Source organism: Brachionichthys hirsutus, unplaced genomic scaffold, assembly GCF_040956055.1.
Source record: "Brachionichthys hirsutus isolate HB-005 unplaced genomic scaffold, CSIRO-AGI_Bhir_v1 contig_1405, whole genome shotgun sequence".
NCBI classification, from domain to species: domain Eukaryota; kingdom Metazoa; phylum Chordata; class Actinopteri; order Lophiiformes; family Brachionichthyidae; genus Brachionichthys; species Brachionichthys hirsutus.
The window spans coordinates 292,889-314,596 of record NW_027180323.1 but is presented as its reverse complement, the minus strand read 5'-3'; the positions used below and the strand labels follow the sequence as shown (position 1 = coordinate 314,596).

Here is a 21,708-nt window from a genome sequence, read left to right as displayed (position 1 = left end):
CAGCAGGAACACAAAAACTACTGAGGGCTGAAGAAATGCGGGAGGTCACAGGAGGGAAGGAAACAGGAGACATCATCATCTGGCAGGGAGCATGAGGTCGGATCTGAGTGTATCGTGTGGCTGCTGATGAGAGGCAAAGGGCTTTCAGGTGTGACCCGTTGCTGGTTTGTCTCCAGCTGCCCCTGCGTGGCATGAGAGGAGAAATGTAATCAGAGGTGCACAACACAGAAACAAAGTGCAGGCTCATGACATTTCCTCTGTGTCATCCACCAATTAAATGCGAGGTGATACAAGTAGACATTGAACGTGCATGAATTCAGATTGATTACACAAATTCTTATTCATGTTTTAAGTCAAGTAAACTGACCTGCGTGCAGAAAAATTTGTTCCAATTTTCTGCAACATGAAGTCGAGGCAAATCCTCTCACGCAAACTTTATTTAATTTAATTTCCACTCTTCTCTCAGCAACAAAAATATTGTACAGTTAAACATAACTCTCGGTGCATAAAACAACAACAACAACGGCACATAAAACTACAGAAAAGAAAGTCTTTCCAAACTCCTACAGAAAAGACTCGAAATAAAAGCAGCTCTGAAGAAGTCATTGTGAAGCCATGTTGTGAAGAAGGTACTAACACAAATGAAAGATTGGCAAACAAATACTATTTCCAATAAACTCTCAGCCTTTTCAAGCGTTTGTTTCTAGAGAATAGAACAGAGATGCAGATTGTCACGAAAAGAAATAAATTACAGTGCTGCGTGTTCACCCACTGGGCTACAAACAAATCTGACAATCGAGCACAATGAGAACCTTTCCCCAAAACACACACACAGACACATGTTTCTTCCTGCATTCAATTTAGTTTATGATTCAAAATGTAATTAAAAGCCTGCTTTGATCAAGCATATTGAATGTGAATCAATTAATTTTCCAAATTTCCACAAACTGTACCAGGTGGCTCTACTTTTTATTCAAAACATCCAAGCCATCCTTGTCTGTGTTGAACATGGATGAGCGCCATCTTTGGATTTCTCTACTGCTGGCTAGTGGCTTGCTAAATGTCGATTAGTGGGCTAGTTAGTTCCATCACTAATTGGAAAATAACTCCCCACAGTTTAGTCAAAAATGAAATTGTCACATAGACTTCTGTTTCCTAACTCACCAGGTCTCCACCCTCTCCAAGGTCAGCACTGTAAGCTCTGGTTGATTCATGATTAATGCCACAAATCTGGGTGCAAAAGTTCAACAACACATAAAAAATTAACTCGGCCACTTGGTTAGCATCCAATTGTCCTACTATGGTGAACAGTTCTTGCATCAAATAGTACATAAAGCAAATAAATACATATTTATTAATATTTTTGTTTTATTTTGATAGAGAGTAAGATACATTTGCATTTATTATAATTACCGTTATTATTGTGTTGCATGGGCCTTTCAGCATCAAACTGATTTAAACCAAGGAAATCAGAAAGTTGTGGCGCTGCTACTTAGTTTAATTATTGTCATGATCATCATCATAAACCCTCGGTTGTCAGGTTTCATTATTGCTGTGACATTTTGTCTCTGTCCTCAGAGCTCCTATAGCAGTGAAGGTCTGTTACTGCTGTGTCAGGTGACAGAAGCCAGTGAGTCAATGCAACATTCGTCTTCCTCTTCCTGGCCGGGCATCGCCACCGAGAACAAAACAAAATGACAAGGGAAGGACGGGTCGCGTTGTTTTCTTCTCTCATGCGATAAGACAGATGAAAGCATTATGGGCACATAATGTGTGCACAGCAATGAAAATGCTTTCACTCTAAGTCACTCTCAGGACGTTGGCATGGCCACGAAAGCTGCCGTCGGAGGACACTTAACGACTTTCAAACAGGCACACGGAGAGATGTGACAAGACAAAACCATTTCACCCTTTTCTAGCATTTTCCCTTCTTCGTGTTAGACGCTCCACTTGCTCTGCCTAATTTGTAATGACAGGTTCTCTTACCTGCATGGCAAATCTCTTGTATTTCTCAAGATTAAAATAAGTGCAGCATTGCACTGCAAATGATTATCTCATTGGGATTGTTTTCTGTGATCATCAGATGCAATTCAGGAGCGTGACAATCAAATTAGTGGAAATGAGAGTTGACTTGCTGTTCAATTAAAATCAGGCTTCAGTTGTTTCTGAAAGGCTCGCTTGTCAGTGTAATTGAATTGTATCACCAGGAAACCGTGCATGAAAACAATCATTATTTCACCATCTAGAATGCTTAACCGGTGGACGCTGCAATCTTTAGCAGTGGAGAGGTGCAGAGACATGGCAGACACGGCAACTTTTGTTTGACGCAACCTGTCTCTTAGCTCCGCCCACATCAAGAGCAGAGAAAGCACAGACTCCAGAAGCGTGAGAGAAAAATCCCATCAAAATGAAAGGCCTTATTAGCATTATCAAACACTGAGCTTCACCGAGTGCACAGAATACAGATCACGTTAAAAGAGCATGCAGCGGGTCACATCAACAGCTAAGGAAAATGAGCCCGACTCCGAGACAATAACTGGAGGAGGAGCGGTGTGGTGGCAGGCATACGAGAGACATCACAGATGACATTGAATCTGTATTCGAAGACCTGGGCAAGTTGTAATTACCGCTAAAGCGGCTGCAACAGACAGAAGAGAGCAAGGAGGGTGGGGGAACAGAAAAAATCATGACAGCAGGCAAACAAAAAACATCCCAGAAATTGCGAAGGCCAGAGCAGACCGAGAGTGAAGAGCAGAAGGCAGCTGTCAAAGACAAGCCAGGGTGTACAATTACAGTATGTACTCCCCAGTACTCTTCATAAAAGAGCATTTCAATCAATTTAAGGAGGTGGGACTATTAAATATGCAAATTCCGCCTTCTTGGCTGTGCCGTCACAGACATGATGTTGATCACAATTAAACAGCTTGTCCTTCTTTCTGTTTTCACTCATTTGTGTAATAAGTTGACCACTGAGGTTAACTCACAAACTAGACATTACACTACATGACTGTAGCATTAGCAGAGCCGGCAGTCGTGCCAAGTATACAATTAAAGGCTTAATTAGCCCCGTTAGTGATGCCTTTGAAAGCGCTTGTTTGCATACTCGGAAAAGACCCTTAAAGGGCAAAAAAGGCCCTTCTTGTCTAATTGTGTGAGAACATTTCCTTTTCATTGGCAGTCAAACAGGATGGTAGCATTTTAAGAGGCACTTTAGCTGCATAACATTGCACCATAATCAGCATGACACAATAAATGCGACAACTTCTATGAATGAATGTTGTGAAATACACTAAATAAAAAGTACACTGCAGAAAACACAGCCCAACACCGACATCATAAACATCTGATGGCAGGAACAATATTTTTTATGGGACATTGTTTGAATACCTTTTTGTATATTTTAATTGTTTATTTTATTCTTGAAGGAACGTTTGCTGAGAAAATTCTCCATCTTATAATTTATTTATTTTCAAAAGGATCAATAAATTGACCACAAGAGAGAGAGAGTTGAACCACAAGCCACAGTGATCCATCAGCATTGTTAGTTTTGACATCTACATAAAAATTTGTGTGGACTTTTCCTCTACATTTATTGTATTTTTTGATATTAGGTAAGAACCTAATGTTTTTCTTTGGGGGGGGGGGGGGGTTTGTTTTGTTTTTTAGGGTGGTGACCTTTTTTCTCCCCCTTATAGGTTTGCTGTCTGTTCGTTTATTTGTTCACAAACTCAAAACCTACATTTTTGTGCTTCTGGAATCATGTGAAAGTATGTGTCTTAAGATATTGAGATGCAAAGTACCACCTAAAAAAAACAGCCACTTCCATCCAAATGACATATGCTGAGCAGTCATTGATCAAGCGGCAGAGGCAATTCCAGGCCGCTCAGTCAAAGGGACACAAATGCTTCCTCTCACTCTGATTTTGCGCTTACAGCAGCATATTTATAATTACCCACGCTAATCAAGGTGGGAGTTCACAGTCGGCATGTCTGAGTGGCAACTGAACCACCTGCCAAATCACTGCTGTACCACTTGGCAGGGCTCACAGCGATGACTCCCACCACTCCACAGTCCTCGCCCACCACTCCACTGTGTCAAATCAACATCAAATCACACACATACTGCTGATTGAGCAGGTCATTACACAGAACATGTGTGAGCTATAAACACACACATAATAAAATGAATAATGCCAGGGATTTAAGTCAGGCATCGAGGTCGGCGTTTTCCGTGCAGTGAAAGCAAAATGTTGAAAGCTGTAGCCTTGGTGCTGACAACAGGGACAGCTGCTCAGTTTGCATGTTGATGAGGCATAAGAGTGTTAATATAGACTATTTAATAGGAAATGTCCTCCTTAATCATGCACCTAATATGCAATGAATATTATTTATATCCTGCTAAATTAAAGGTTGACGCATAAATGGATTTCAAGGGCTTGCTAAAGAACTGTGCTTCCATGTATTAAGAAGTATATGACCTTTAGTGCGTTTTTCCAGCCATTTCTTTGGACAAAGTGTTAAAACTCAGTGAATGTCATTTACAGTCAGAAAGTTGATTATAAGAGCCATTCTCTGTGAAAGACCATTGCGGCTGTCTCAAAGCTCACAGCAATAAAGCATGGCAAAAGTCTAACACTCTAATTCCAGCATAATCAGAAAAAGATTAGTATTAATTAAAATTCATGAATATCTGAACACATAATTAACCAAAATTATGTTAAAATAACACAAATGTCATTACTTAGCCTCTCTTGACACATCCCTTAAAGGTAACATATTATACCCTTTTTTCCACAAGTTAACGCAGTTGCCAGACATTTATATGAAATATCTGGGACAGTCTTTGGTCAAAATAGCAAACAGATGCTGCAGGACAGCGTCCCTCTTTTCTGAGGGCTGATCAATCTCAGATTGCTAATTAATAAGGTTTTTCATGTTTAAGATTTAATAACATCACAATCAATGTACTAATAGCAAGAGGAAAAATATACATGATGGGATGTTAGTTTTGCAGTCGGTATTAAACTAAAGCTTAATTTTATTGAACATTTGAACTAATCTGAGGTTATTGAGATGTATTCCTTTGTGACTATGAATAACATCAATATTGTCATTTATATTTTCTACTTATTTATCTATCCAATTGTATTCTGAGCATACTTGCAGGTATGGTATCAGTATTCACTTTCTTTTGAGCACTGTTTTCATCTCCACTTAGTCATTGCTCCACTGAGTTCACAAGCATAATTACTAACATTGTTTGTTTGGACAATAAGCATTGAGTTAATCAAGACTGCTGCATTGAAAAAAAGATTCAAGTATTTGTATTAAATAGGATCACTTGTATAACCTGTAAATAATACCTTACCTCCGGAGGTGTAGCTTGATTTCCCTCAGCTACTCCCTGTCGTAGAAGCAGCGCCATATTTCATTACAATAAGATAAGACTCTCAGTGAAAGAGAGCCATGTGAAAGGAATATCTGTTATCATACTTTTATCGTGCTGTGTCTAGCAACCCATCAAATTTAATCATAATGATCAAGTGGTCTTATTGACTGAAGCTGTTGCATTCAGTGTCCGCTGTGAGCCTCTCATGCTGAACTGTTTTTCGTACTAAGGGATTCTATGCTCACTCAGCTGCCTTTTAATCTTTAAAAAAAAAAATAATCAACAGTTTAATTAATTGGAGGCAAAATATGGGATCCTATCTGGGGCCATCGGTTTCACTGTGCAGTTCACTGATGTATGATATTGATTGCAACAGGGAGCCATCTCATCAAAATCATGGTATAATCAATAGCTGGCATCGCCTGCAGTCCTGTTCATGCTTCAGTATACACATTTGAAGTAAACTCCTCTGCGCTGAAACACTCGGGCCATTTGTTTAAAGAAAATCGAGAATCACTGCAATAATCAAAAGATAAACTGGAAGAGACAGAGACAAGGAGGAAAAGCACGAGGACAGGTGAAGGAGTGGGAAGGTTTTAATCCATCAAGTATCCGAAGTGCTGCAGGTGATCCACGAGCCACCGACAGCCTGATCCACAGGCATTCTCCAACCACTTTCCTGTCACATCTTTCTCCTTTGTTTTGACTGCTCTGTCCCTCGGTCCCTCTGTTGGAACAGCGTAGGTTTCACGGTGGCATTGTTGTGTATTCACAGTATTCCCTACTGGGAGAAGGGACCGACAGGGTAAGGGCAGACCTTATCAGCTTAGAAAATAGATTGTGTTTGCGTGCCCAACATGAAACAGTTATAACCCATGAACTGTGGCACCGCCCTGGACACAGTTAAATAAAGCAGACATAGAGAGCTCAGGAAGGAGCCGCAGAAAGACGCCAGGCTTCCCACCAGCATTGGTTCGGTGCCAGAGGAGGGATCTGAGGCAGGCGGCATTCCTGGCATTCCGCCATTCTCCAAAGGGAAGCAAACCTCGCTGCTCACCTTCAAATAGGGAGGGCAACACGGGAGAAACACATGTAGGGGAGCAGGGAATTAAAGAACAATAGGATCCAGAAGAAAGGAGAACAGGGATTCAGAACAAAGGACCGATAAGCAGTGCAGGGATTCAACACCATGTATTCGAAGATTCTTTGCATGCTAGTGATTTATTTTACCAAATGTGTTTGAGGAAACATATTGTGTCTGGATTGTGTTAAGTCTGTTCACCTTGTTTTGGGATGATGGACAGAATAGAAACGTTTTCTAAGGCAGACTTTGAAGAGGTAGAAATATGTCACCTGTTCCAATTCATTAGCTAAGAAGATTTAAGTGTGGATTTATAGTTTGGAAAAAGCCAATGTGTCCCACCTTGTGGTTCCAGTTGACTTGGAATAGTTTTCAAAATCGTGCTGCATGTATTGAGTTTTTAATTCAAGGGCCACAGAACAAGCTACATGCACAATATCATATCATGAACTTCTGAAGTTGCTATTGCTGATATTGAAGCAAGATTTGCTAATTTAAAAAATTATAATTTAAGGGAGACTATTTATTGTTGACTTCACTGAGTAAATATTGGCATATTAGATAGATAGATCACTTTATGAATCCCCAAATGGAGATATTAAACATTCTTCAACAACAATTTATTTACTGATCTTAAACACCTTCTAAAAATACAAAGCTTTCTTGTTTGATTTCAGTTTTTTTCCTCTTAAAAATAGTTTCACATTTAGAACAAATCATTTGCTTTTAATGAATCATTTATTCACAAAATAAATGAAATTCTCTCAGTAAACATCCTTAATACTGACCATTTATTTGCAAATAAAAACAAAATCAGTCAAAAAGTCTCCTGTAAAAGCTTTTTTTGGCTGGTGTCATCTTAATCGTGGGAGGAGTTTTCCTGTCCTTGACTTTCATGGGGGTACGCTTCAGAGACATGACCTTTCGAGGTGGTGTCATTTCCTGGTATGGAAGGCCTCCATGATCCAGGCAGAAGTACTTCTTGCTTCCTTGAGATAGTCTGACCAGAAGGTTCTCAGACAGGTCCATGCACTGGGCATGGACCCAGTGTCCCTCCTCCCCCCTGGAACAGAAGATCATGGCTGGGCAGAGGAGCTCTGAGGAGTAGTGTGGCTGCCATGTGTTGGGGTCCACCTGACAGCCCAGGCAGCATTTGATCCAGTAGCTGGTTTGTGATTCATCCTCCTCATCCTCTTCATTGTAAGTATCCTCTTCTCCATCACTGTCTTCCAGCTCATGTGGCTCACGGCCAAAGTAGAGCTCCTCAGAATCTTCAAGAGGAGTGGAGTTATCATAATCTTTCGATTCCTGGCTGCAGCCCTGGCTTCCATCTACCTCTTTGTTTCCTTCTTCTGTCTGGAAGCTCACCTGGTAAAAGTAATGCACATCTGTTTGGGATGACCTTCCCTCAGTAGGTACTCCAAGCAGGATGCTTCCTTCCCCGGCACTGCCACCAAACCAGGTGCGACTGTGAATGATATCTGCGATCCACATAGGTGGTTCCAAGTGCTCAATATGGATCCCTTTCTCATCAAGAGTAACAGTGTTGCACTCAAGCCTCTTCTGAGAATCAAACTGATACCCACCTAAGATGATATATTCGTGTGTAGGACCTGTACGAGTGATTATGGCACTGGAAATGGAAATGCCAGTGTCTAGAGACTCACAAGAGAGCAGGGGACTACCCTGTAGAAGCTCAACACGCAGACGAAATAGTCGAGGTGGGCGAGAGTCAGAGGAAAGCGAGTGACCTCCGAGAAAGTAGACACAATCTTCTCGAGCGAGAGCCAAATGGAAGGACTGTCCAAGGCTGAGATCAGGTAACATATGCGAAGAGGAGCAACCAAACTCCAAGTCAAATAGGAACACCTGAGGAGGACAGTCAAAGACTCTGTTCCAGTTTTCAGTGGTTCGTTCTCCCATTGGCAAGTAGGATCTACCCCCAAATAAAACATAAGCAGTCTTCCCATGGCTCTGAACAATACTCAGTGAATGGCCATACCTGGCAACTGGCACTTCTCCAACCAGCTCCTTTTCTTTGCAGCACAAGGTCAGTTTACGATTACAGCCTCGGCTATCCACTGTCAGCACATACAGGCTCGATGAGATTTCATTGTTCGGTGTACGCCCACCGTGGATGACATAACTCTCTGGAAGCCCTTCATGTGGGTCGAGACGGCAAACAGCTGGACATCGCAACGGAGGAAGGTAGCACGAATCATTCGAGAAAGAGATGGCCCGGAGCTTCATCTGACCGTGTTGGATCCGAACCCCAAACACTCCTGTTGGACATGTACGTCTAGGCCAGCCTTTCTGACCAAACAAGAGGACCTCACCGTCCAGCTGTAGCAGAGAGCAGCCAGGCTGGAAAAGGCTTGCACAGTTCACTGGAGTTAATGGTTGCAGGGCCATTTTCCGGCAGGTGCCTGCATCAAAATCAACACAGAAACGCAATATAAGACACAGCTGTTGATAGTTTTCATTCAGGAGCATTAAAGCTTTACTTCCTGTTTATCACAGCAACACCTGGAGAAGCATAATCAGGGGTTTTTTCTTCCTCTTCAAATTCATGAAAGATGACTGTATTTTAGAAATTACAATATTTAAACAGTCATTTTTCACACACGCAACCATGCACGCATGCACATACATGAGACAAACATAAATAAGAAAAGAGAAAATAAGTGACCAAAATAAATTAAAAGAACTATGACTGGTAATACTTTTACAAGTACTTTATTTCTAATATCACTGCCATTGATGATGATGATTATTATTATTGGAGTTTTATTTATTATTTTTGAACAACTAGAATCTTGTAAGGCTCATTCATTTTATCTATTTTGAGCATGGACAACACAAATCTGTTACAACATGAACTATTGAACAGGCACAGCATGGACATTGTTCATTAGCTATTTTTGACATGACACTTTTAAAAGGATGATCTAAGACAACAACATTTCTCAACTCATATTCCATTTTTAAACTGTTTATTCTGAGTGAGACAGGGAGCATCAATTGTTTGTTCATTACTTCAGATGACTCGTATAAAATGTAGAACAGGTTCATTGACTTTAACAGCAGTGATACAGCATGAGTCACTAAAATGATTGTTACATGTAGACTTTCTTAATCTAAGTCAGTTTGGATGAACAGTATCAGAATTCTTTTTAATGCAGTCAGAGAACTGTTAGTTGTTCCTTTGATCAAGATGAATGAATAATATTTAGTTCGCTTACCTTACAACGAGGGCCAGAGCGAGATCAGTTCAAATCCTTTTATGTCGACTGACTTTGACAAAGGCAGATGTCGATGTAGTTTGCAAAGCTTCGTTGACTCAGAAACACTTCCAGATCTTGAGGTTAACAGTCTGTGACTGCTGCTCGCTAGCAGGTGTGCTGCCTGAATGCATTTAGTGAGTGGCTTCATTAATACTGCTGCATGTCAGCAATGCCAATGAAGGTAAAACATAGGTAGAATCTCTGTTTAGCAATCCTATAATTCATTATACATTTGGAGTTCACTATTGCCACTAAAGACATGACCCACCTTATGAAGGAAATACATTAAAAAATGGTTTTGAATAAGTTATTTTAGCTTCTGAAGAAATGTTATATATATCCATGTAAAATTAAACATTGGGTAAATTAAAATGTAATAATATTACTTTAATGAAAATGTAATATATAGCGATCTTTTCAAATGCTCCCTCTCACACTATCATGATTAATATCAGTGTGCCTCTCATGTGCAGCATTTACTGTTGCAGGTGTTTTCCCGAGAGTAGCATTAACAAAGAGCTTTGTTTCTGTAGCTGATGTGTTTCTCATGTTTGGCCTTGACTTTAAAACTTTCTTTCCTATCTATCTTTTCATTATTCCTGTCATGGATAGAACTTGTTAAGACATTTTACACACTGTCAGTTTGCTCCTCTCGTCAACTGTAAAAGCTGCCATATTTGTTAATTTGAACAAATATGGCAACAAGTTACACAATGCCTTCGAAATAAACACTCTACTTCGGTGGTGAATTATGTGCTGTGCTGAAAATGAGTTGTTAATTCACACAATACTGAGCTTAATGCACTATAACAGTGTGATGCTATTTCACGGGGGTGATAGTTAAAAAAAGGATAAGATAAATACATCACATCATCATAATGAATGCATTTTAGCAGCTGGCAAAGATTAAAAATCATCATGCCTCTCTTTTTTTATTATTTATTTGACCTACTGTAGATAAAAGCAAATCCCCTATATGAGTGACGCACACATGCCAAAACACCTAGAGAAAAAAACTGAGCGAGAAGCAGATGTCTACCAACTCATTAGCATAATGTTTTTGTGCATTGAGCAGCTGAGAGAAAACTTGGGAACTGTGCAAAACAAAGACAGAAACCACAAGTGCCTGGAAAACCGTTACGGCTTGAAACACAAAATAGCAGCGCACCTGTGTGTCTAAAGTGATGCTTACAGGGCCGAGTGAAGAGAAAACAATTCAGTCGTGTTACTGGAGAAGATATAAGGCATGAATTCAGATGTCAGTGGGATGTGCACAATGGGAGTTTTCTTCCTTTAAATCTTTGTTCCATTGCTATAAACTCAGGCTTGGATAAATAAACATTTCTAGTCAGCTCAAGGCGTCCCCTCAAAGCGCCGGTGAAAAGTATAGCGCTATATGTGCAGCCACAGCTGGGGAGATGCAGAGTATGAATAGAAGGCACAGCAGTGCGTGGCAGACCCCGGGCCATGCAGGGATTTGTACATAATTGATAGAACAAAGTAATTAGTATCTATGGTAACACCTGTTTCTGTCCCTTGCAATGTATCACTAGCTGACTGTTGCCACCCTGAAGGGTGGTTTTGATGGATGATGCAGTGACGGCGCTGATGTTGTGATGATCATAGCTGTGGTGCTTAACACTCTTTAATGCTACACTAATCATTCTCGTTGTGGTGATTAGCACTGGGTGCCACTTTATCTCAACCCTAGTTAATATTTATGTGGCATGGTGGTCACCGGCAGCTGATCGTCTACAACACCAATTTTGGAATTTTATTTTACAGAATCATTGTTGACGTGGCAACAGTCCTGCTAAAAACCCAAGCATTTATCGGTGATCATAACAGCGAGAATGCTAAAATCGACCTATTTAAAACAAAACATTGTGAGAAGTCAATTTGTGGCTTGACATTTAAACCTTTCACCTGGCCTTCACACATCATGAAATTTTATGCCATTAGAGATTTCTTTTTTTTCCTTGTTTCCATGCTCTGGACCTTTAATGGTGAAAGTTGTAAGTAAAACAATAAAAATAAAAGAAATAAAAACCAAAGCCAAAAATCCCCCTAAATCCCTCTTTCTCCAGTTTTAGTGTAGATTAAAACCAAGCCAAAGTAGAATAAAATGCAATCCTACAATAGAAACTCCAAAGAACAAATAAATGGTAATATCGTTTTGCTGTTTATGCTCCTTAAATTCTTCTGTCTTGCCCGTTTATTGCTTATTTGTTTTCACAAGCTTTTTACGTTGTGAGAAATCTTTATATTTTTAAGATGACAGTATTTCTACTGTCTACAACTGCCATCAGCTATATATATCAGTTTATAATGTAAGTTAAGTTGTATTTATACATGCACGCATATGCCTCTGCAGTGTTTTAAAATTCATTTTTCAGTAACTATAGAACACTGTCTTAAAAGTCATGATTTCAAAGGTGTTTTCAGATGTACCTGTATTATGTTCTAGAAATTAATTATCAATACACTTGATTGTCAAAGATATTCAAACAAGGCAGATTTAAACAGATTGTGACTATTTATTATTAAGTGGAAGCAATGACAATTTGCTCATTTTTGCAAAAATTAAAACAAATATCTGAATATTATGAAATATTTAAAAAACAACAAATATATCTCAGGAAAAATGGTGGATGTCCAAATCACTAGAAAAGGCATGATGAAAAGTGAGCAAGTGAACCATCCATCATCCATTACTTTGGAAATGCAATTCATTATGCTTATAAAACAAATATTGGACAAGGCGCAATATAATACACAGAAAAACATGATGCCATTGTAGGACAGTGACAATTATCAAATGTAATATATTTCACAGCTGTCATATGGTTATATTTATGACAGTAAAATAAAATCAAGTATTCAATTGAATAAGGAAACAAAATTGCCTGTCACGTTTTCAAATTGTAAGGGCAGAAAAAAATATATAATCAATCAATCAAATATAGAAAATTGCAACAACAACAAAAAATCTGTTTATATTTGGTGTTTCCAGCTCCTGCTCATCCCTCTCCTCTGTCAGCCATGGAAAGGAAGAAATATCAGCAGAGAAAAGAGACCGTTTTTATACAGAACTTAAGACACATCCGTCCCCGCTGCTGGAGAGTCCATGGGGTATTAGGCTCCTTAATGGACCGTACTGTATTTTTATGACATCAACAAAAAGGTCAGTATATGTTTTATTTTATGTGAATAATTCAAATAAGTATAATCTTTTCTCTACTGTGAAAAAACTAAGATATAAAAATTGGTTCAAAGTGACCTGGCATCCATTCTGCACCTTAGGGATCCCAAGATAAAGCACTAAAGTAATCTTTTTCAGAGGGCACTCATGAAACAAAGAGCATTTGTGTCTCTGTGATTGCATTTTGCTTCTGCTCAAATGATATATTAATACAGAGGCAGAAAATGTGGTCTTTTTAACACAATTTCCTCCACATGACTTACAGCGCTTTCATCTGCTGCCATAAATATCCTCACCATATATTCGTAAATATGTCATATTCTTGCAATACAATAAACTGCTCCATATTTCATCTGTGAAAAAAACAACATTCTGCTCAGAGCAGAAGGAAAGAAATCTCTGTTACTTCTATATTCCTACTGTCTCATCTTTACACTGCAATAATCTAACAGCTAACAATCAGGCCAAGGCAAATGTATTCATTTGTAATATTCCAAACAATAAGGCATTGCACATTAAAGCACTTCTTTAAACACATCGTGCAACAATACTATTTGACCTAAAAAAACTGCAACTTTGACCTTATGCAACTGTTCAAGTGCATAATGTTTTGAAATCTATGAGCAATTCGTATAAAAGAACATCTGTAATAATGAATTAATGCAAATCAAATTTTGCTGATCAAAGCAATTATTACACAATTATCCTGAAATGAAAAAAAACAGCTTTGTTCACATTAAAAGGAAAATCAAACGTCTCTATCTTCTAGAGATGCGTCCTCATATTGGTTGTCTACTGGGTCGATGGTGGCCTGCAGAGCTTTGGCAGAGTCTTTGTGAGCTTCCATAAATTTCTGCAGGTATTTGGAAGTGTAGAGCCAGTGGTGCTTTAGCACGTCCTCTAACTCAAAGGTCTTCGACTGACGTGCATTCATCTTCCGGAAACGCCTGAACAGCTTGTTTGCTGACTCGTTCCCCTCACTGGCCCAGGCCCCTATGGATCCATCTCTGTCTATGATTTCAGGCACATGAGCCAGAGTCTTGTGCAGGTAATTGGTTATCTTTCCATTGTATCTATATTTGAACTTTGTGGCGAGGACCTCTGCAAAGCTCTGGGAGTTAAAGCTGTATCGGCACAGCTGGTCGGGGCACTCCTTGGCCGGGCAGGTGGCGCGCCACACTGGCTTCATCTGGAGGTAGATTCTCATCAGTTCCCTCAGGGCCTCCCTCCTCTCCTCTGAGGCCACCAGCTCACACACCGCCTCCACAGCCTCCAGGTTCATTAGCCGGCGGGCGTAGTTCCCATTCATCCTCATTACTGGCTTAAGCTTCATCTTCTTCCTCAGCTGTTTATCTAGGGCTGATCTCCAGCTACGCCTCTCCTCCCGGCTGGGATTGACCTTTTGGTACACCTCCCCAATCTCATCTTGGAATATTTTGTAGAACTCAGTGGCGTTGCCAATGTCACAGTGTAATGCATCCATTGTGGGATGGGTCTCCATGAAGGGCTTGGCAGAGACCCCTTTGACTCTATCTCGCAACTCATCGGCAGACTCAGAAAATGGGTTGGTTCTCCAGATTTCATAACACTCGAGGTTCTCTTCATGACTCCGGGTGATACAATGCAGCACCATGTTTTCAGAGGCCTCTGCACGAATGGCATCGCAGAGGGTGCAAATGTAGGTGGAGCCAGATGCCTCGAGGCCCTCCATTTCACGCACCATCTTCTCATCATATCCCGTACCCCTGAAATGAAACCGGAAGGAGCGAGGAAGTCCGCCAATGGACAGGATTAATCTGCTCTCTTTCATTGCATTGCGCTCTGCAATTACAGGATGCAAGATGGCTGTGAGTGTCTCGTGGTCTGATTCATCCACAGACATCAGGCAAAGGGGCTTACAGGACAGTTCTGAATTTGGCTTTGACTCTGCAAAGATGGTGACTTCTTCCTCCTTGCGGTCTGCTCTAAAAGTGACAGACATGACGGTGAAAGAGAAACGCACAGCCTTCTCAGGGACAGCCGGTCCTCCACCGTGCTTCTCACTGACATCGCCCATGCCATCACAGGACTCTTTGATCATGACAGTGAAGTGGCTAGTGCTGTCTTCAATTCCATTCTCTCTCAGTCCCTCCACAATGTCCTCCTCCATATCCTTTAATGCTGACACCAGTGCCACATCATAGCGAAAGCGGCGAGTGATGGTGTCAGCTGGGGAGTCATCCACTGAGGAATCCCAACCAGAGAGACCATTAATAATGCCGACGTTGCAAGATGGAGACACATTCTTGAGAGCTGGCTGCCATTCAAACCAGTGAAAGCCAGGAAGAAGCTCTTTTTCTACAGCTCTCAGGGCGTGCAAGGGCTGAAAGATCTGGCGGCCGCTGGTGGCTTTGACAGTTCGGTACATCTTGTGGTACTGGCTGCAGCTCAGGAAAGTGTTGACCCGAATTGCCAAGCACACAGCCGGATGCAACCCAGAGCCTCTGCCTGTAGAGATGGAGAAAAAAAATTAAGCGTTTCAATGAGAGGAAAAACAAGATGCCGAAAAATACAATAGCAAAGCGTGGAAAAAGGATTTAGACATGATGCGAATTATTTAACACTAAGCTGTGAGGTCCATTTCCAATGCTTAAAAAAAGAAAAGAAAGAAAGGCTGCAATTTCTAACACTTTCTCATGTGATATCACACATTTGGACCAGACCGAGAGAAGCACAAAATGAACACCCCAAATCTGAATGTATCATTGTCAAAAAAAAAAAACGCACAAGCCCATGATTACAAAATCCAATATTTCCTAATTTCCAAATGTTATAAGAGGGCAGAGGGTGAATCAGTGAAGCTGGCAAAAGTGACGTATTGGCTGCAGATGAAAACAGACACCAGCTGGCTCCCCCCCCCCCCCCCACACACACCCCCAGAGTGGAGGAGGGTGCTGTCGGTGTAATTTACAGATACAGGAGCTGCTGATGTTTTGATTCTAACAGTCCCTTCAAGAGTTGTTGTTGTGCATTAAAGGGAGTGTGAGACAAACACGCAGACTAAGAGGGAGAAGGGGAGTGGGAAAAGGAAAAAGAAGCTTTATTTTAGTGTGAATGGTGGCTCAATAAAACAAAGTGGGGCAATAAGTAATTGCTTTGCAACAAAAATCACAAAGAGCATTTCTTCTGAACTTTTCAACTCATTCTTATTTATGAGACGACTGCATTCCTCACCGCTGGAGGAAAATGGAAGTGGAAAAATTGACGAGTAAATACAATCGTAATTTTAATTTGTTTGCGTCCTCCTGTCTTTGCTGTGCAGGGTTATTTTTGATTGAACAAAAGCCTTATAATAGTCTGTTACCTTGCATCGTTGCTTCCAGCTCATCTGCCAACCGGTGTTCATTCCCAGATCTCAAAGCAAGCAAAAACAAAGTCATGCACACTGACTTTAAGTCGCCACCTTCCCTTCTGTCTGCAAACGTCTTCACCTGGTCCTTCAAATCCCTCAGTCGATGCTTCTGGGCACGACGGCTGAGGGATAACAAGTGCTGGCGGGGCCTTCCCCCTTTATTGATTAGGAAGTGCTTGTCAAATTCTAATGGCTGCTTGTTTGTGTCCTGTCCATCTTGCTCGTGATCCAGACAATGAGATGTAAATGATTCTAGCCTTATCTGCTTGCCGCAGCCACTTCTGGGGCAGAGAAGAGGTAGGGATTGTAGGGTGAGAAAAAATGCTTTGACAGGTGAGGTGAGAGTATCAAGAGTACAATGCAGGTTGCAGGCCGGGCATTGGGGTCCCAGAACAAAGAAATATTTGGTAATACAGTTGCGGCAGAAGAGGTGCCCACAGGGAGACTGGACTGGATCAGAGAGTAGATGGCCACATACCATGCAGGTGAAGGAAAACAGGAAGTCTGCAGGGAGCTTCTCAGAGATCAACTTGGTACTGAGATGGTCCTCGCAGCAATGTAAGATGTCCCTCAGCCCCTGCACTTTCTGGTTGTTAGATTTCCTTGTGGCCGTGAGCACAGGATTTCCCAGAGCCCTCCTCTCACCGACAGCAGTATTGTCACCGTGGGCCCACCGACCGATTTTTGCCAGCATCTGGGCACCGGGCGTGGTTTTTCGTCTCTTCCTCCCAATCTGCTGAAATGAATGTTTCCTGGGAAAGCAAAGGTGGCAGTGGGACGAATGGGATTTCCATTCGGGGACTCTTGTTCTGGTGAAGCTGCAGATGCCGCCACCCCGTATGGCAACCATCCAGCATCGATGGCAAAAGGAAAGCGGGTGGATAGATTCTGTGTCTTGGGTCACTTCCACTTTGAAGACTTTCAGGATCACCTCTGGCCAACATGTTAGCCTGCAGCCCATTTTGCGCAGAGTTAATTTGCTTGCCTCATCTAGATTCCCGTGAACATCGTGCACTGGTCCTTTGACTTTTCTCAAAGCCAGTCCGCACAGACGGCACAAGCACCTTCATAGAGCAAAGGCAATCAAATTATTAGAAAGAAATACAAATTATGAACTGAATATGGAATATAGAATAGTAACTTTTAATCACCTGAGGTGGTTCATGTGGCTGTCCATTTCCTTTAGTTTCATATCTACCCTGCGGCCCGGACCCTCCACATTGTCCTTACTTTTTCCCCCTAGACCCAATTTCATAATACTCCCTTGACCCACACCGTTATCTGAGTCTATATTTGGAGCTGCAGGGTGTGAAATCCCAAAGAAGGTTTCTTTCTCCATCTGTGTCTCAATAGGCAGAGGTGCCTTCTCCATGGACCTCACCCTAAACAGTTTAAACTTCCACTGGGAATACTTAGAATGACGATGGTGCAACTCTGCCGGCATGAAGGATCTAGGGTCATGAAGGCTCTGCTCCTCCATGATGTGACTTAGACCATCCACCCTGGAGAGGAGAGGAGAGGAGAGGAGAGGAGAGGAGAGAAGAGATTTAAATCTGATCAATTGCAATAGTATGAAAATAAACTAAACTGTCCACGAGATAAATATTAATGGTTATAGAGAAAAAATTGAAGGTCCAAATGCTCAGATGCACCAAGTTCCATCTCGGCGTTAAGCCCATCATGGCCACAGTCTAACAGCTTTACTTGATTCCTGATGAATTTATACACTGAGTATCCTGAAATCCCACTGAGTAGAGAGGGGTGAGCTCTGACCTAGAGCCCTGTATTATACCATAAGTGGCATTTAGATCATCTGTAAAATGCATGAGACAAAGCATTGGGGGATCGATATGACACAAAAATCTTCTTTTCTCTCATCTCCAATCCCATAACTCAGGGGAACATTGAGACTTCTTTGACACAGCGAGTTTGCTAAATGGGCAACCTTACCCCTGAAAGGCTGCCAATCATTTATATTAGTCAGAGAGAGTTGGAGCCCCTTTATCCGATAAGTGACATTTTAAAATCAGGGGGGGGGGGGGGATAAAAATCAGAGACAGAGGAAACTTATTTTCATAATACATAGATATTGACCAAAAATAAGGGTAAAGAAAACAGCATATTGAAGAAAGATCATGAAGAGGCGTTCCAAGCACAACAAAGAGTCATCTTCCTCACGATCTAGTGCAGGTAAGATCAATGATGCTGCTTCTGCTGCAGGCCTTATTTCATCTGCTCCTATGCTGTCTGGTTCTACTGCAATTCATTCAGACAATAAAGTGGTTAAACAGTCCTACCATTGCACACATCTCCCGGCGATCCATTTTTCAGTCCTCTCACTAGGTATTCTCTCTGGGAGGTTTGGATCTGACAGTTTCCTTCATTTCCTTGCTCTCTGTGTTCTGTTCTTCACATGCTGAACTCTCCTTTGAGACAAGCAGCTGAGCCTCTGTGCATGTGTATCAGCTGTGCTCTTACCTTATTTTGAGTCTCAGCTGGCGTCAGCTCCCCTGGGGGGGGGGGGTCTTCTTTGCATGTGAGCACAAGGGATGCCCCGCAGCCAAGCACTAAACACTGCCTATATATTATATGCGTCTGTGTCAGTCACAAACTGGAGAATCTGTTGGCAGGAGTTGTTACTCTATTGTGGAATCGCTGTCTGTCTCCTTGTGTCTTGTGTACTTATACCCTTCCTACAGCGGGATCCCAACAGTCACCTCCTCATGGCACCTGATACAGGCAGCTGATTTTTTTTTTTTTTTTTTTAAACAAGGTCAGCTGTGAAGCACAGTTGCAAACATATATGTGTGCAGAATTCAATGACATGAAGACAACTCTGTACCACACCACAATGATTCTGAGCTTGAAACATTTCACCTTTATCTCTCCTCTGTCATATCCGTCTGCCTGCTCACTTTATCCAGGTGTCCTCTCTCTGACAGAAAGACAAATAGTGTTTATGACACCAACGGAAGGGAAAGGTTACTAAAGCAGAGGGACAATGGCTCATAGATTAATGCACCTTCTTGAACTCACAGACAAATATTTTCAGAAATGTGGCATTACAGTTTCGCCTTTGACCAAACTCAGTCAGATCAAAAGTCATATCTAACAAATATGGAGATTAATATGAAAGTTGATTCACATGTTTGTGTCGTAGCAGCCTGCCCAGTTTCAATGTGTAACTGTAATACTTGAAATGTTAAGCATGGTCACTATTTATAAATAGTACCTCAAAGCCAAATATATACTATATATATATATATATTGTTTATTGACTTTTTTTGTGTGTGTTTTTTAATATAACATTATATTATGTTATGTAAACAAACATGATGTCTGATGCTGACATTAAGGCAAAACAACACCAGTGATATCTGTAAGAAGGAAGGTAGGTTTGTTAGATGTGTGTGTGTGTGTGTGTGGGTGTGGGAGTGTGTGCGCGCAATCAACAGAGATAGAGAAACATGCGTTAGTAGCTATAAGTGAACAGGCAACATGAAATATGAAAAAGACATACCGGTAGCTAGAAGAAGATTAAAGAAGGGAAGAAGAAAAATGGTTATGACACAGGATGTTATTATTGTTATGCTAATTACCGTGTCATTGTGACACATCAATTCATCGCTCAGGAATTTATGGGGCTTTGACTCAAAATGATAAAAGTCATTAATGCACTTGTATTGCCTGGATACCAATTAACAGTGATGGCTGTTTGAACCACAGTGTTCATCTGGCAATGACCGATTTGATAAGTGGGCATCAAATATTCTTCTCATCTGCAGCTGTCTTTGCAACATCAGAATGTGTACCGGTAATCTATTTATCCAAATGCTGTCTCCATGTCATCAGAATAAGTTTTAATTAGACAGAATCATTTGATGACATGTCTGAGTAGGTATATGGGGAGTATTTTCCCAAGATCATTCTTGTTTGTAATTTTCCAGGGGGCTTATCTGGTGTTTTCTCTGCAGGAGCCTGTTGCTGTTGAGCTGCATTTGCTTGCCAAGTCATTAGATGCACAGTCGGTGGGCTCCAAAAAACACTTGGGCCCAGTCCTCTCCTGTTGGCCTAACAGGGGAGCAAGATTAGTGCTGGTCCATATCTGTCACATATGGTCATTGTGACCTCAGACAGCCAAGGCATGTTTTTTTTTTTGTTTGTTTGTTATGTACAAGAAATATTGATGAGTAAAGAATAGCAAAATGCGCTCTACTGAAATCAATCAGACACAGATGGGAGATTTCAAGTATGCAACGCTTGATACATTACATATCCGACACTAGAAGCAAATGATGGATCATCGTAAGATGTTTCCAAGCCTATTTATAGCTGATATTTAGATTAATGATAGCCAGCTATACTCAGATGTTTCCTAGGAAAAGACAAACACGGTTCCGCTGCAGACAGAGACGAAGCTGCAGGTGTCTACCTGACAAACAAGCAGTGACCCTCTGAGACCCTCATCTCGCAGCACCTGCTAATTGACTTGTTATTGATCAAACTCAAAGACAGGCTGATTTATGGGAAAGAGGACTTGTGGCGACAGCCACCTGGTAGGAAGCGGGGTGTTATGAATGTGAGGAGCGGATCCTAGGGGACAAAGGTTGTGGTTCAGGAGGACATACACAGGAGTTTTGCAATGCACCAGTGAGCTGACACCGTGCACAAGGAGGGGGGGTTATTTCTTCTAATGTGATGAATCCACTCAACATCGGTGAGCAATGTTTTCATAGCTGAATGTGTTGCAGGTGTGTGCAGCAAGAAGGATGAGTGGAAGCATGGCAAAGAGAGTGCATGTGAGGAGAAGAGACATTTGGGAGGGGTTTTGGTGCTGTGTTCAAAAGTGCAGGTGTTTGAGTGACGCAAGGGAAACAGACCAAACATATATCAAGTAGCGCTACTAACACACCAGAATGATTATGTTTATCTCTATGTCTTAACACAGAGCGATGGACAGAGAAAAAGAATGGAAGAGAACGTGCCAAGAGGGGACAGACAGATGGAGGATGCAGTGCTTGTCTGTAGAGTAGCACAGAATAACAGGCTTAGTTCAAAGTGGACAACACAAATGGGCTTAAGGCAGATTGTGAGCTATGACAAGGAAACGGGGGGGCGTAAGAGATCAAGCCTTCGAAGCAGAACTATGTAAGCCAGAGTTACAGAAAAGACCCTCTGACAGCTCAAGTCAGCGGGCAGCTTAAGAGAAAGTGTCAATTGCCCAAATGGTCATTGGATGAGGACCACAGCAGCATCAATATCTTCCTTACGAGTAAGGACATGTCAGCATTGTTCACATTCAAATAGACTGAACAAAGTTGCGACAACGTGCTTCAAAATGTCAAGATGAACGTTGTAATTC

At 41.4% G+C, this 21,708-nt stretch overlaps 2 protein-coding genes across 2 annotated transcripts; both read right to left on the bottom strand.

The window, feature by feature from the left end:
* Positions 1–7,282: 7,282 nt before the first annotated feature.
* LOC137912727 (V(D)J recombination-activating protein 2-like) lies at positions 7,283–8,881 on the bottom strand. The gene has a single exon (XM_068756861.1). It carries the CDS (start codon positions 8,879–8,881, stop codon positions 7,283–7,285), a length of 1,599 nt encoding a protein of 532 aa, XP_068612962.1.
* A 4,822-nt stretch (positions 8,882–13,703) lies between these two features.
* LOC137912720 (V(D)J recombination-activating protein 1-like) lies at positions 13,704–18,857 on the bottom strand. The gene is made up of 5 exons (XM_068756854.1): positions 18,825–18,857; positions 18,297–18,298; positions 17,498–17,833; positions 16,299–17,410; positions 13,704–15,442 (listed from the first exon to the last, which is right to left on the bottom strand). The coding sequence occupies exons 3-5, from the start codon at positions 17,824–17,826 to the stop codon at positions 13,704–13,706; spliced, it is 3,180 nt and encodes a 1,059-aa protein (XP_068612955.1). The 5' UTR covers positions 17,827–17,833; positions 18,297–18,298; positions 18,825–18,857.
* Positions 18,858–21,708: the final 2,851 nt, after the last annotated feature.